General features: G+C 34.6%; 1 protein-coding gene across 8 annotated transcripts in view; it reads left to right on the top strand.

Annotated features, from left to right (window-relative positions):
- The window catches only part of LARS2 (leucyl-tRNA synthetase 2, mitochondrial), a 207028-nt gene that overhangs the window by 84167 nt on the left and 105204 nt on the right, over positions 1-17657 (top strand). For all 8 annotated transcript variants that reach the window (XM_087916743.1, XM_087916748.1, XM_087916742.1 and 5 more), the window contains 4 exons: positions 1656-1815; positions 6357-6461; positions 10622-10737; positions 11672-11955. In XM_087916743.1, the coding sequence (XP_087772869.1) occupies positions 1656-1815; positions 6357-6461; positions 10622-10737; positions 11672-11955 (665 nt within the window). The remainder of the gene's footprint in view (positions 1-1655; positions 1816-6356; positions 6462-10621; positions 10738-11671; positions 11956-17657) is intronic.

The raw sequence follows: 17657 nt of genomic DNA, 5'->3' as shown, positions 1-17657 counted from the left end.
CAGAGGTCTCTCCCCCAATACCTTAAAGAGACAGGTGGCTGCTTTGGCCTCGGTACTTTCATTTGAGGACTCACACTCTTGCCCAACACCCCAGGTGAGAGCCTTCCTTCAGGGAGCCACGAATTTGAAGCCTCTGATGGGACTTGCCGAAGGTCTTGCAGGTGCTGACTTCTTCTCCATTTGAACTTTTGTGTGAAGCCAGCCTGCATCTACTCACATGCAAGGTGTCATTCCTAGTGGCCATTACATCGGCCAGGTGTATCTCAGAGTTGGCAGCCTTATCAGTTAGAATGGATCTTTGTGTTTTTCTTGTGGATAGCATGGTTCTGTAGTTGGACCCTACCTTTCTGCCCAAGGTGAACTCCTTATTCCATTGTTCACAGGAGTTGATTTTGCCTGACTTTAGCCCAGAGCTTAAACATGCTCTGGAGATGAAGGCACACCTTGAATGTCAGGAGGGCCCTCCACATTTACATCAAGCTAATCTCTTCCCTCAGGAAGACTGAGTCCTGTTCATTTCCTTTCAGCCATCAATCTTGGGCCGCAGAGTGACATCTTCCACCATGGGTCACTGGCTCAGAGCATATATGTAGAGGCAGGGACCTCAGACCAGACCAATTCCCACCTGTAGGACAGTCAACTTTATATGTCCCAGCCTGGATTCTTCCTTCGGCTCAGTGGAGAAGGGGCATTGATTCTATCTGATACACCTCTTCTCAGTCCCACCCTGGTCTGTCTGGTCAGAGTCAGGAAAAGTATTTCCATCAAGAGGACTATCTTTCAGAGGACAATGGACAGTGGAATTCGCCTCGACTTTGTTCAGAACTGGGGACCGTTACCGGGTTGGGGGGGGTCTGCAGTTTTTCAACTTGATCTGTAGAGCTACGAGGCTTGAGATAACCCAGCCTAGATTCTCCTTTCAACTCCCTGAGAAGAGGCATATCAGGTAGAACCAACGCCCCTTTCCCCAATAAATTGCAAATGTTTGAAAGCTGTTAGAATTTATCTGTGAAATATGAGTAGAGTCCTTCGAAATTGGATTGTATGAAGTGTAATTGAAATACCCACTGTTGTACTTTCTGGCAGCAGAAAATAAATGGTTTCTGATGATGGAGAAGGCTACAGTTGCAGTTATTAAGAACAAAGGAAACTTTCAATATGTAGCCCACGTTAGATATGGTTCTTAAAATATAAAAGCATCTATGACCACCTTAACAAAAATATATTAGTAAGAAAATGCACAAATAAAGCCTTTTTAGACAAGGAAGAAATTATGTGAAACCCCAGGAAAAAAATTTCAAGCTATGTGAGTAATTTCACTGAAATGAATGAACAGGGCACTCTTCCTTTCTCTGTTGAATTTCTAAGAAATGAACACAATCTAAATTCCATAAAGTAAGTAACTATAGTCCATTTATGATTCTAGCTAATGATCACAAACTATAATTGGCCAACTTGATCAGATCCAGAAATTCATTCAAATCATAGTCAATATAAAGAAAGCAATGTTTAGCAATATATTCAAATCAAACCAGGGTATGCTATTTTCATATCGTCCTCAAAACACAACTGGTATGTCTTCAGTGTTTCAAACATACCTGTAAAGGGATGATGTTTTGATTACATTGTAATAATCCTACTTCCTTGTTTGACAGATTAATAACAAACCAACAGGAGAAACAATAGCAGCATATGCCTCAGTACCTGAAGCTATATATGGCTCATCCCATTTGTATATCTTATCTAACCATCGATTGTTACATGGAAATAGCCTTCTCAAAGAAATTTTCCAGAGGGAATTTGTTCAAGGAAAAGGTAATTTACTGTCCATTTTAACATTGCTTGTTTTGGTCAATCAGAACTGATCAGTTTACACGTCCCATATTTCATCATAAGAGGTAACATCTACCAAAAAATAGGTACGGATATGTAATCTGAATTGATGGTTATCAGTCAAAATGATCACAAAACATAGTCAAGGAAATACTAGAATATATAACCTGAATTATGGTAATCACTCAGGATTATCAATTGTATATGGTTAATTTTCCCCTAAAATATTTGCTTCTGTTCCTATTAGTCAGAATATAACATTTTATTGTGTTAAATCAAGAGGAAAAAGGAAGTGGTCCCTTTTAATAGAACAAACCCTTTTTGGTAAGTCCAACAACTAAAACATAAACAAATACTCATACATAGACAACACATGGATTTTTAAGGAATAATCTTTTAAAAGTTATGTATGGGAACAAAAATCTCTTAATGTAATAATAAAAATTTAGGGAGATCTCCATTGTGATGTTATTCATAAAACCTTGGAGAATAAATTCAGGGGGGAAATTAACTGAAGAGAAAAAAAAATGAAAGATAGATTTGGTATTCTTTAAAAGCTAATTAAGTTCAAAAATGTTGATCTCACTTCAAATAAATAATATTTGATCTTCAAAGATGGCTTTATGCATAGTTAATAGCAAAACATTACATTAGACCTTCCTTTTTTTTTACCTTACTCATACACAAATGTAGGGATAAAAAGAAAGAAAGAAAGACAACCCCAAACCAATAAAAATACAAAAAAAAAGAAGATGGAAGAACCTACCTTATATTTTATACTCATCAACAGTCTCCGGTTTATTAATTAATATATTGTTATAATATGATCTGAAGGGCATGGTGGCTCAGTGATTAAGATGCTGGGCTTGTTGGCTGGAAACCTGAGCGCAACGCAATGGGATGAGTTCCTGTCCTCAGCCCAGCTCCTGCCAACCTAGCCTTCAAAAGCATGCAAATCACAGGTGCAATTCAACTGGTTATCACCTGTTTGCTTAACCATTAATTGATTGCTTATGCAGTTCAGAGAACCAGCTAAAAATAAAGTGCAAGATAGTTTTTTTCCCTCTCTCTCTTCCTTCAGTTAATAGCTCCAGGCAGATAGCCAAAAACCATTTAACAGTTGCAGCTGGAATGCAGCCATACATGCTGAATCAAGTCAATAAACAACAGAAACATCATTAGAGCAGAGAAACCCATCAATCACCCATCTTGTTCTTCAGGAAGAACAAGATCACAAACATTTTCATTATAAAGAGTATTAAGTAACACTTATGTGATCAGCTGATACTCCCTGGAGTTCCCCCTTTTTTAGCTGCTGCAGTGTTGTCTACTTCTTGTTTCTTCCTGGGGGGAAAGATACAGGAGGGGACAATGATGCAGCTTGCTCATACAGGCCATGAATTTAATGCATGTGTGGTCCAGCCATCTGTATTGCTTCTACTGTGAAGCACACAATTTAGAATATAGAGAACATAGAATAATAGAGTTGGAAGGATTAATGGCTTTTGGCAACATGCCCAGGCTTTCAATTAGCATGAGCGGCTGCTCTTAGTTTTTCTCTCAGCTGCTGCGTTTGCTTTGGGGTTGACTTTTTTTTAAAGGGGGAATGGCTGTTTTAAGTTTGTTTTAAGCATTGTTTTAGTGATTCCTGGCACTGTCCTTTTGAAAGCCTCTGGTGATGGAGCACCCACAACTTCTGAAGCTATTCCATTGGTTGATTGGTCTCACCCTTAGGAAATTTCTCCTTAGTCCTAGGTTGCTTCTCTCTTTGGTTAGTTTCCATCCATTGTTTCTTGTTGTAGCTTTTGGTGGTTTGGAAAATAGATTGACCCCCTCATTTTTGTAGGAGCCCCTCAAATTTCCTGACAATCAGTGGAACATTGCCTCCAGAAGTTGTAACTGCTCCAACACTGGAAGTTTTTAAGAAGAGATTAGATAACCATTTGCCGGAAGTGGAGTAGGGTTTCCTGCCTAAGCAGGGGTTTGGACTAGAAGACCTCTTAAGGTCCTTTCCAACTCTGTTATTCTATTATATTCTAAATATTGGAACAGTGCTATTTTATTGTGCTGTTTTATTGTGAGTTGGATTAAGGAGAAATTTCCTAAGGGTGAGACCAATCAAATTGGCCACACCCACCCAGTCACGTGACCACCCAGCCACGTCCACCCAGTCTGTCATTAGGGCAGAGAACCAGTTAAATTATTTGAATCCCATCACTGATGCAAATACAAATAGATAAATAGGTAGCACTTCGGTGGGACGGTAACAGTGCTCCACATGTCATGTTGGGCACGTGGAATTGTCTTCGGACAGCCCTGGTTCAATGGTCTTGAAACAGAGATGAGCACTGCCTGCTAGAGTGATCAACAACTAGCAGAGTAAAATCTTCACTGTCTCTTACCTTTTAAAATAATATGAACAGAACAAATTTTGTTTAAAATATCACAAAATCTTTTTCATAAAATAAATATTACAACATCCTTTGATTAATAGATAATATTGACTTTTCGAATCTGATTACATTTCCTGACAATCATTCCTTAGTATCTGGTTTTCTAATTTGTCAGAGTAATTCTTTAATCCCATTCCCCTCATTCCTGATAAACAGTTAAATTCCAAAGCTGTTGCATAAAAGTCAACATTACATTAACATCTTTAACATTTAACATAATTGTTTACAGTATATACCAGTGGTGGCTAACCTCTTTGAGCTCCTATGCTGAAAATTGTGTGCGGGCTTGCGTATGCGCGCTCACATGCCAGCACCCAGAAGGCAATGCGTATGGGGGGGCGCATCCTACACATGTGCGTGTGTCTCCCATGCACCCCCGTGCATGTGCACCAGATACCTGACAATCAGCTATTGGGTGGGCAGCGCATGCGCGCATGCGCAGTGGGGCTCTTCCAAGTGACCTTGGGTGCCAGCAGAAGTGGCTCTGCATGCCACTTCCAACATGACAAGCATGCCATAGGTTCACCATCATGGGTATATACCTTAATAAAGTATCTAAAAAAATACCAAAAGATCATATGATTGTAACAATTTTTTTACATATTCAAGCATAGAAAATTGATATCCTTTCAAATGCATTCTTTGTAGAATCAAATACACTCTAAATTCATTTTTGATGAATTAACCATAATCTCAGATTTGTAGATACTACTTTAATATTTTAAAAGCCTGAATTCATTCATAGTGTTTTATTGGAGAATCAAATTCTTTATCCCAGAAATGTCTACTTTAAAAATATTGTTAAAGTTTTGGCAGAGATATGTTAAAAGTTTTAATTCTGTCATGATTTCTTTTAAGTAAGAGATTAATTCAAATGCCTTTGTGCTAGCCAAAACGTCTAATCCATATTAGTCTTTTAGAACACTGTTGAAAATTAAGAAAGCAAATTCAATCTGAAGTTGTGAAAAATAGAACAGAAATTCTTAGTAAAACTGTACATTTGAAATAACAATGTGAAATAATGTTTCTTTTTTAACTTATTTTTTATTTAAACATTTTAATGATAAAGTATAGAAATTAGTATATATGATGAAGTAAAACCAAAAATATAATATTGCTACTATAATAAAATATTTAAAACAGTAATTAGTTGAGAGAGTTTTGAAGAGATATCCCCATAAAATATTAATACTATGACAGTCAACTTACATATTATTAAATCTAGTTATATAGATTGTCTATTGCTCCATATTCTCAGTATTATAGTATATTTCAGTACAATGATATTTATATAATATATTTAAATTCTGCATTTAAATGTTTTTGTAATTAAAACTATAAAGAAAAATAAGTAAGTTTCCAACTTGCTGTCTTTTACATATCTGCTACTTTGCTATATTTTAACGAGTTTAGGTCCCCTGAAAACCAATCTGTAGATTTGTCTGTGGAGATTCTCAGTTATCCTGGTCATAGATGTCTCAAAAGTGCTTTTTCAAATGGCAACTAGACTGTTTTTTTCTGATGAATAATTGATAAAGCTTCTTGGATGAGAAATGAAACATTTTCTTCTTTTTCAACCCCCCCCTTTTAAACAGTCTGTAAATTATTAAATTTGCTATGCTGCATGATGTGTTTTATATATATGGAATGGTTCTTAAATTTAGTTAAATTTCTGTTATTACTATTAGTTTTGCCATTGCTATGTTTGCCAAGTTTCCAAGAATTCCCAATCAGATATTACCAGAAATGTTTTTTTTCAATAGTGAGCAGTTTATTCTTGCTCCTGTAAACATTTATCTCATGAAACTATGATATATCTTATTAGTTTTTTTTAATGATTTCTAATAAAAAGAGTTATTTCATTTTAATTTTAACATTTTCTGCATTGTGCATGGTATGTATTTCTGGTGTTTTTGTATTTTTTTACATGTCCACCATATGTGGTAAGAAGTTTTTTCTACTTACTGACATCTGCAATGCCTATTATCTATTATATGATTTATTTATCTTAGATTTATTGATGGAGTAATATACCATCTGAAATAATGCTTCAAACTGTATATTTTACAGATTCTCTTACCTCAGTGACTGCTATGAATTTACTCACTAATCAGGAAATACCTGTAGTCATCTCAGAAAAATCAGAGTTTGAAGGCTGCCTTGATTTGAAAATAGGTTAGTAAAATACACCATCGCTGTTACTTTTATTTCAGTTTTTTTTTAAACAAATTTTATTAATTTTAAAGACAAACAAAACATCATTAAACATTGAAAACATAAAACCTCTTTCCATTGTAAGTTTTTACAGGGCAGATAAAACATTATTTTATACAGCATAATCCTAATTTATCCCATTTCCATATGGACACATAAATATCTTTTAACAAATTTCTCATTATTTCTCTTTACTCTTATTCCATTACATTTCTTTTCTATATTTATTATTTTATAGTCATCATATTTATATTTCTCTCTGACTTGTTTACAATTATTCTCATCTAACATTCCTCCAAGGTTTTATTAATTCTCAATCAAACATAAACACACAAAACACAAAAACATAAAACTTCTTTTTAGAAAGTGGCTTGGCCCCAGATTACCTCTCTTTATACGGACTTCAATTAAATTCATGCTCATCTTATATACCATTACCTATCTTATTTACCATTCTATATCTTCTATATAACTTCTCCCCGCTTTTCACTCTTCTTAATTCTGTTTTATTTATTTCATCTTACTTTAAATCATTATACTTGTATCTTTTGTCCATTCTTTTCCAATTATCCATTTATCTCATTCTCTATAATAAAAAAAAAAGATTTCCCCTGGAATCACTAATCGAAGTATGATGCCTTTCTATCGTTCCCCTAAATTGACATTTAAAATAACACCTAGTTCCCAATCTGATTCTGCTTAGTACATTCTACCTACTAAATTTTAAGAAAAAGAGAGACTAATAAATCTATAAAATAATTAAGTACATAATTAAATGTTAAAATCTATCATTAAATCTTAAACTTTTTAATATTTTAATTTATTAAATCTTGTAACATTCCAATTGTCTATTTCAAAAAACAAATGCTGCAATAATAAGTTTATAATAACATTAACACAATAGCCAATTAAACTCTATAATTGACCTAAATATTTTAAACATTTCCTTTAATATTTTATTAAATCTTGAAATCTATCATTATTAAGCATTTTAATCTTTTATTAGATCTTATAAAATTCTAATTTTCTATTTCTAATACAAGTACTACAATACTATCTTATGTACTTTTGCAGAATCTTTTTCTTTTTATAAATTGTACATTACCCTTTATCCCTAAAAAAAATTTGCTTTTTCCCATCTTGTTTCATACCTTTGTGGCTTTTCCCCCCCTTTTCCCTTCCTTTCTTATCCCACCTGGCCTTTTTACCCCCCCCCCTCCTAACCTCCGCCTTTTTAGCTTCCCCTCTCTGTTGTATTCCTCTTTTCTTTTGCTTTCTGACATTATATTGATTTTGCGTCTTATTTTTCTCTTTCTTGGGTGTTTTTTTAAGTCTTAAGTCCTTCATTTTCCTTCCTCTCTTTCTCTTTTCTTTCTTAATCAAACTTTTTGATTCATTAAAGATGGCTTCTTCTTCTTCTTCGTCTTCTTCTGCTTCCTCCATCTGTTGTTGTGTTTGCTGATAAATAGCAAGCGCCATTTCTAAAAAGTTAAAGGCCTCTCCCAAAGCATCCTTGCCTTCTTTCTTTATTTTTCCATATTCCTTTCTTAGTTCATCAAAAGATAAAGCCATTATAAACCTTTTCTTCTTTTTTTTCCTTTTCTCCTTCTTAAAACAACCAAGATGTTTCAAAACTTAAAACAGTTCCCCAAAGTCCCAGAGTCATCAAGCAGTCCAAACAGAGCACAAAGTTCTTCCCTTTGCACTTTCTCTTACTGGGGTAATATCAATTAAAAACAAACAAACACCAGTCTATATTTTAAAGCCTTATTGCAATTAACTTCTAGTCTCAAAATCTTCAAGGCATCTCCTCCAACAAGATCTTAATATAATTTTTTTTTGTCCTCTCCCTTCCCACTTGTAACAAAGAGCTTTAAATTTTACCTTCTATAGAAAAGCAGGTTTTTCAATGTCCATTTGTTAACTCCGTAGGGAAGGAGAGTGAACTTTCCCTTTCAGCACTTCCATTCGCCGCTTTGAGAATCTCCTCTGGAAACAATGTATCATTCAAAAAATCATGATTTTCAGTATGTTAGATGTATCTTAAGATCCCAGTTCAGCCAAAGAACTTTCACTTCAGAACTTTCTCCTTCTTCCTCCTGCGCAATCTTGTCCACCTGCCGGCTTCTTTGTGGCGGCCATTACTGACCATCGCTCCACCGCCTTGAGAAAAGGGGGGTTTGCCGGCTGGGGAGGGGGTCTGCGACACTCCCAAACCCCTGTCCGGATCCCCCCTATCTTCGGCTGCCTCTACGGGGCAGCCTTATCCTCCAGACCCGTCGGGATCGGAGGCATCAAGACGGCTAGCGCAACAGGGATCACTCAGGATCGCGAATCCCTGCCGCCGCCGAAGCCTGGCAAACCGGAAGTCTTTATTTAAGTTTTATTGACATTAAAACTATCTATACAAGACCACCACTTGAAAGAAAAGTAAAGATTTACTTGACATAACCATTATGGTTAGCATATTTAGATTTTGCAGACACCAAGAGATCATTAGTTTTACTTTGCCTTACGCTTGAAGGTCAGCTGGGTGACTGAGCCAGTCACTCTTTCTAAGCCCAACCCATTTCATGTAGTTGGATTATTGTGGAAAAAATAGAAGGAAGGAGTATTTGCTACTTTAGTTTAAAGAAGGTGATGGCACTTTGAATTTGAAAATTGAATGCTTAAGAAATAGCACGTTAGATTTCAGGGAAATAGAAGTAGACACAGGAGCATACAATTACTACCATTAAACTCTTAATAGAAAAGCTCCTTGTGTACACTCACACAAAAGTGGAAATTCTTACACTCTTACACTGCAAAAACATATGGACTACACAACTCGATCAGGGCAAAGCAATAGACGCAATCTACATAGACTTCTGTAAAGCCTTTGATTCAGTGGTATACGACAAACTACTCCTAAAACTAAAATCTTACGGTATCTCTGGAACCTGCATAACTGGAAAGAAGCATTCCTGTCAAACAGACAACAAATGGTCAAAATTGGGAGCATCCTATCAAATTCTGTACCTGTCAACAGTGGTGTTCCCCAAGGCAGTGTTCTAGGACCAACTCTCTTCATACACTACATAAATGACTTCTGTGATCACATCAAGAGCAACTGTGTTCTCTTTGCTGATGATGTAAAGCTATTCAACACCACAGACAATACTGCTACCCTTCAAAAAGACCTTGACTATGTATCAGAATGGTCAAACAAATGGCAACTTCAAATCTCAACAAATAAATGCTCTGTCCTACATATTGGCAAAAAAGAAATCAAAAAATAAAATACAGGCTGAATAATCAAGACCTTGTTGATGATCCAAACTCTATCAAGGGTCTTTGAGTACTCATCTCTAATGATCTAAGTGCTAGAGCCCACTGTAACTATATAGCCAAAAAGGAGATAAGAGTTGTTAACCTAATCCTACATAGCTTTTTCTCTGGTAATATTACACTACTAACTAGAGCATGCAAAACATTTGCTAGACCAATACTCAAATACAGCTCATCAGTCTGGAACCCACATTACGTATCTGATATTAACACAGTTGAGAAAGTCCGGAAATATTTCACAAGAAGAGTTCTCCACTCCTCTACTTGTTGCAGAATACCTTATGCCACCAGACTCAAAATTCTAGACGTAGAAAACCTAGAACTATGCCGCTTTCGGTCTGATCTAAGTATAGTATATAAAATCATACATGTCCTACCTGTCAATGAATACTTCAGCTCAACCATAACAACACAAGCGCAAACAATAGATACAAACTCAAGGTTAATTGCACCAAACTTGATTGCAGGAAATACAGCTTCAGCAACAGAGTGGTCAATGTCTGGAATACTCTACCTGACTCTGTGGTTTCTTCTCCAAACCCCAAAAACTTTAACCTTAGACTGTCTACTGTTGACCTCACCCCTTTCCTAAGAGATCTGTAGGGGGTGTGCATAAGCGCACCAACGTGCCTACTGTCCCTGTCTATTGGGTTTTTTTTTCCTTATATGTATCTGTATTCAGAACTGTTTTACTTATACCTATTATCTTGTAAGCAATTGACAAAAATAATAAATAAATAAATAAATAAAATTATGTTGAGAATTTGTTTTTTAACATATTTTTTTCTTTCCAGGAATCCCTTGCATTAGCCCAGATGATGCTGAAGTTGCTAAAAAAATGGGCCTTGCTTTTGCTGAAGTAATTGAAACATTTCCAGATGGCTCACAGAGACTGATAAACTCTGGAGAGGTTGGTATCTTAGTAAAAGTTTCTGCTTTATCTCCCCATTCTTCCATGATGCCTGCCAATAATTCAAGCATAGTATTCATCTCCATATTGTATTGTACTATAATATATCAGACATTTTTTTTAAATGTGCAGAAAACAGTAATAAATGAAACTAATTTAAATGCACATCTATACAGGCTGTGTTAAATTATTCAGATTAAATAGCTTCCAGATTATGCAGTGTCTTTATGCTTTATTTGAGTATAGAAATAAGCCATGGAGAGAAAAACCAGGAATTACCTGAATGAACCACAATTACCTGCAGCAATGGCTCTGAGTTGTTTAGTGTTCATGACATGTTGCTGTCTTAAAGGGACACTAGTTTTTAGATGGGGTCAGGACAGATCCATAATTGTGCTAATAATGTAGATTTTATTTTGACCAGAATACAAGAAGTTCAACTCCCTTCAACTGCCAGACCCTGCAATTGTCCTATAAAGCAGTTCTGCTGATTTGTCAGTGATGGAGTATCAAGCAGTAGCTGAGAAAGGCTGTTTTTAAAAAAAATAAAGACATTTATTTTTCATTGCCATAATAAGAAAAGTTAACTAAACAGGTGTGTTATCTCAAAGCAAATGTTTCTAGAACTACAGTATGAGATAAGATGTACCAAATTTAATAAAGAAAATTATGTTCACTACTAAGGTACATATTGAAATTTGAAGCTGCCTTCTTCAGTTTTTAACTTTCCTTTGAAATAGAAAAATCTTCCCTCTGTCCTTCCATTAATTAAAACAAATTCCATCTCTAATTATGTACAAAATTAATTCAATTGTGAATAAATACTTATTCATGGTAGTGTGTACTTTATATTTAATTAGATTAGTTACTTGAAGTAGTTCGTTACAAAATGTGATTGTTGAGTAAAGACGCACACTTTTTTTTTGTAAAACAGTTTACAGGTATGACTAGAGAAAAGGCATTAAATGCCATCACTCAGCAAGCCAAAAACAAAAACATAGGAGGATTCTTAACAAGTAATAAACTAAAAGATTGGCTGATCTCACGACAGCGTTATTGGGGCACCCCTATTCCAATCATTCATTGTCAGAATTGTGGCACCGTTCCTGTACCTTATGATGACTTACCTGTGCAATTGCCCAACATTATTTCCTTTAAAGAAAAAGAGGTCTCACCTTTACTTTCCATTTCACACTGGGTTAATTGCCCATGTCCAAGGTGAGTATGTTTTCTGTATATTTAATGTTTTAATGTTTACATTCAAGTTAATCTATATATATAAAAGTGAAATACCACTCACGCTTCATCACAAAATCTCCAGGACTGTAAATCCTATTTGAAATTTGGCACGTATGTTCCTCTTGGCTTCTAGGTGCTCACTAAGAAAGGATTTTTCAAAATGACCATGACAGCATTAGTAATTCATATATTATTATTAACACGCTTTGATGCTAAGGAGTTCTACTCCTCCTCCCCACTTGAAAAGAAATCTGTTCCAAATGCAAAACACAAGCAGAGGAGAGCAAGTTTCAGTTTCACAGCACCAAGCAGCTTTAGTACAGAATAGTTGAGCTAAGCCACGCCCAGGCTCCTTGCTATGTCCTTCTTGCTCGCATAGCAAATACTGTTTCAGTTTCCATGTTTGACTGTCCAAACAGCCCTCAACTCTCTCATATACTGACAGATGAATATATACTAGCCAGATGAATACCAATGGATGCTGGTAGGCAGAGGCAGAATTTTCCTCCCCTTATTTTCCTCCTGAAAAACTAAGCCCAACCACATAGTTTCATAGCGAAGCACGGGTATCGAGCTAGTCCTTCATATTATGCACTGACCTTTTAGGTTTATGTTTTATGTTTACACATTACATCTTTGAACCATAGTTTGTCTAGGAGAAAACTGTTGACTACTGTACTTTTTTTTTTTTTTGCATTTTGGAAGGTTAAACAGCTGTCAAAAAAAGGAAGAAATCTTTTTTAGAGTTTAAGTAAGAACCATTACCATCTTCTTTTTTATTATTTTAACTGTAGAAATTAAGGATCTGCATTCATTTTATTTGCAGCAAGATATTACAAACACAGTTTTTTTAGAGTGTCTAGAAAAAATGTATTTGCTGTATTTACTCTTCAAACATAGGAACCTAAAAGCTATTGTTGTGTTCCAAATTTTATTTTATTTTATTTGTCAATTGTTTACAAGATAATAAGTATAAGTGTATACATAGTTATGAATACATAAAATAGGTACATATAAGAAAAATAAAAGAAACAATAGGACAGGGACGGTAGGCACGTTGGTGCGCTTATGCACGCCCCCTAGAGACCTCTTAGGAAAGGGGTGAGGTCAATAGTAGACAGTCTAAGGTTAAAGTTTTTGGGGTTTGGGAAAGAAACTACAGAGTCGGCTAGAGTATTCCAGACATTGACCACTCTGTTGCTGAAGTCGTATTTCCTGCAATCAAGCTTGGTGCGGTTAACCTTGAGTTTGTATCTGTTGTGTGCTCTTGTGTTGTTATGGTTGAAGCTGAAGTATTCATTGACAGGTAGGACATTGCAATGTATGATTTTATATACCATGCTTAAATCAGACCGAAGACGGTGTAATTCAAGGTTTTCTAGTTCTAGAATTTCAAGTCTGGTGGCATAAGGTATTCTACAACGAGTAGAGGAGTGGAGAACTCTTCTTGTGAAATATTTCTGGACTTTCTCAATTGTGCTAATATCAGATTTGAAATGTGGGTTCCAGACTGATGAGCTTAAATGACTGTCTCAGAATTAGAAAATTTTAATGAATGAGTTGCCTTATACTTTTACAATCAGTCTGAGCCCCTACTGCTGGTCTATATAAGGGGCATTTGAATTAGAAAGGGATTTTATACAGGGCACATTTAAAATTCTTGTTTGTTTGATCTATAAGAATATAATTCAGATTCAGAACGTTGCATATTCATTGAGGAAATTAAATCTGTGCTTTTTAAGACCATGAGGTTGGTGAGTGGAAAAGACTAGAATCCTTGGGAGACTGTTTCTTCATCATGTGCATTATGGAACACTGCTTTCAGCAGAGCTGATATGATGAATTTGGTATTGTTAAGCTGCCTTGCCAGAGCTGTAAGTGATCTGAAGTGACCATTTCACACTTCAGAACACAGAGGCAGTAAACCTGTCACTTTCACTTGATAGTTCAAAGCGGTTCTGAATAGATTCCTTCTGGTAATAACTCTATACAACTCATTCTTTATTCTTGCATTCAAGATAAAAAGTGAAGTTCCAACACTGGTAATGTTGAAAAATTCATATTTTTTATGGTCAGTAGCTGTCTTCCTTTAAAAACATAGCTAATGTAAAAATGTTACTGGACAACCTAGACCATAGTAATTTTATAAAAGAGGATTAATTTATGCTTAACTTGAAAAACAGATTTCAGGCCCTGATATTAACTTGGATTGGGAAGAAGTAATAAAGGGTTCTTCTGAGCATTGTTGGGGACAACTGTTCCTTGTTAAGAAATAGTGTTAGAACTGTTGCCGGCTGTTTGCTGTTATTTGCCCTTAGTTACCTTGAAGACTGCTTTTGTATTCTCATGGAATGTCTCCCATTGTATCAATTCAGACTGCAGCTCAGAAATTGTATTAAACAACCTTCTACATGCTTCCTCTCATGACCGCAAATTGCTATGGGGCTGGGGGCACTGCTCTTATCTCTTACCTAACATTGTAAACTCTTGTTTGTAATTTATGAAAGTGGTATTATTAATCCAAACAATAAGCAGAGCAAAAACATAAAATGCTTTTTTCTTTTAATACTGGTAGTGAGGTGAAGTTCAGCATTAGGGAATTCTTTTTTTAAATAAAGTTTTTTATTTTATTTTTATTACAGACATATCTTCTTCCATTTGATGACATGTCATCTGGAAATAAATATCTTGTGCAATACAATTGATAATTGCAATCATATTCATTACATTGGTATTATTCTCTAATTTTGTCTCAATATACTTAATATCTCTATCCCTTTACTCTTTAACTTATTTATTTCTATTAAGCTATCTTCTATATTGCAACATTCTTATCTAGTCTGTTAACTTTATCTAGTTTTCATAATTTTTTCTCTAGCCATTGATAGAATGATTCCCATACCTTATAATATTCAGTTTTGCTCTTTTTCTTTAATTGCAAGAGTTAAATTATTCATTTCTACACATTCTAGTATTTTCCTAATCATATTTTCTTCAACAGGAATCTGTTCCCTCTTCCAGTTTTGAACAAATACAATTCTTGCTGCAGTTAGTACATGAATAATCAAATATACATTCTCTTTACTGTAGGTTTCAGCTAAGATCCCCAACAGGAATATTTCTGGTTTTAAGTCAACATGCTTTTGTATCATCTTTTCCAACCATAAATGTATTTTTGTCCAGTATTTTTTTGCTTCAGTACCTGTCTACCACATATGATAGTATGTGCCAGGTGTTTGGTGGCATTTCCAGCACTTTGCTGATATATCTTTGAACATATTTGCCAACCTTGCTGGCACAAAAATGCCATCTATAAAACATCTTATATGGTTGACATTGTTACCTTATAGTTTCTATCCCATAGTTTCTGCCAATAATCAAGTGCTATTGTATAACCAAAATTCTTTGCCCATGCTATCATTGTCTCCTTCACTTGTTCCTCTTCTAATTTAATACCCAAGTAATTATACAATTTTATCAGCTTTTCTTTTGTTCCTGTATCTTATCCAATTCTGTCAGTTCTTTATAAAAGCTATATGTTTTAACATATTTTTCGTATCACGACTGTATTTACAAATATGAATACCAAATCATACTGATCCCTTGCTCATCCAGTTCTTGCTTGGTTTTGAGCTCACCCCTTTCATTTAAAATGTCATTATCTCTTACAGTATTTCCCATGTTAAAAATATTTGGATGACTAAGTGCTTCCATTGTAGAAAGCCAAACTGGTACTTTCAAATAATGCTGTTCTCTAATTTTTTCCCATGTTAACATTAGAATTTTTCTTATATAGTGCCTCTGAAAGTAACCATGTGTCTTGTTTTTCCCATACCAAAAAAAAGCATGCCAATCCAGTTGTAAATCATGCCCCTCCAAAGTCAACAGTCTTGAATTCTTCAGTACTATCCATTCTTTCATCCATGTTAAGGCCATGGCTTGGTAATATAGTTCTCAGTTAGGCAGTCCAAAACCCCCTCTCACTCGTGCATCCTGTGGAAATAAGCTAATTCTTGCTTTTTCCCCTTGTCAGATAAATTTCAATATTGTTTTGTTAAGATCCTCAAAATATTTTTTCCCCAAATTTATCAGGACTGTTTGAAATAAATATAGTAACCATGGCAATATGTTCATTTTAATTGTTGCTACTCTTCCTATTAATGATAATTCCAAACCTTTCATTTTTCCAAATCTGTCTTGATTTGTTGCAATAGTTTCTGATAGTTATCTTCCTTAATCATTACGCATTTGGCTGTTAGAAAACCCCCTAAGTATTTTCTTTTCTTAGTAATCTAAATATCCAATCTCTTAATTAATTCCTTTTTCTGTTTATCTATAATTTTCTTCACTAACATTTTAGTTTTTTCTCTATTCATTTTCAGTCCTGAACTTCACCATATTCTTCTGTTTTTTCTAGTAGTTTAGGTCTTGTTTCCATTGGCTCTTCTAAAATAAAAAGTAGGTCATCTGCAAATTCCTGTAGCTTATACTCTTCCTTTTTTATTTATTATCTCCCTCCTGTCCAGTATTTCTATTTAATACTTCCAAGGTCAAAATGAATAGTAATAGTGAGAAGGGACATCCCTGTCTCATACCCTTTTTGATATTCACATTTTCTGTCATATCACCATTTACCATAAATTTTGCAGTTTGTTTATGATATAATGCCGCAATCATTTTAACATTTAATCATTTTCTCCAAAGTCCATTTCTTTTAATTGTGCCAGCATGAACTGCCAACTCATATTCTCAAAGGTCTTCTTTGCATCTAAGAAAATCAACGCCATTTGCTTTTCCAGGTGAGCTTCATAATATTCCAGCATGTCCAAAATTATTCTCATATTGTCTTTAATCTGTCTCTTAGGTAAAAAGCCATTTTGATCTGGGTGTATAAATTGGTTCAAAAATCTCTTCAACTTTTCTGCTATTATTTTCTTTCTTTCTTTTTTTCTTTTAAATTTTTATTGGTTTTTAAAACAAACATAAACAAACAAAACATAAAAACATTAGGCCATCTTCCATATATGTACATACAGTGTGCCGGTTGGTTTACAAATTGTTTTGTGCTTCCATTTCATAGTCTTCAATTACAATTACATTGTATATGATCTCGTATTTTCAATCCAATATTAAATACATTAGTATCATTATTAATCAGTCATTTGACTATACTTTTATTCATTCATGCTTTAGGAAATAGTCATATTTATTTAATTTGTTTTGTGACAATTCAAATTATCACCCCAAATCTATCCTAAAATCATTTTGTAGATATAATAAGGAAAGAATACATCTTTATATATTTAGTATTTTCTAAAAGTCTACATATTTCGTTACTATACTTTATTGTCATTGATAGAATAGATCCCAAACTTTATAAAATTGTTTATCATCCTGTTCTCTAATTTCAAATGTCAATCTGCTCCTTTCAGCACATTCCAATATTTTCTTAATGATTTCTTCCTGTGATGGTGTTTTCTCATGTTTCCAGTTTTTAGCAAATACAATCCTAGCCACCGTTAATACATTCACAATCAGGTATTTCAAGTCTTTACTATATATTTCAGGTAAAATTCCCAATAAAAATATCTCTGGTTTCAAATCTATATGTTTTGGGTCATTTTTTTCAACCACGTGTGGATTTTAGTTCAGTATTTTTTGCATCCTTACAAGTCCACCAC

This window comes from Pseudonaja textilis, chromosome Z (genome assembly GCF_049901715.1).
Source record: "Pseudonaja textilis isolate UNSWEBS1 chromosome Z, rPseTex1.2, whole genome shotgun sequence".
Classification (NCBI taxonomy): domain Eukaryota; kingdom Metazoa; phylum Chordata; class Lepidosauria; order Squamata; family Elapidae; genus Pseudonaja; species Pseudonaja textilis.
Note: the sequence above shows the minus strand (reverse complement) of the source record. Positions and strands in the feature narration are given on the sequence as shown.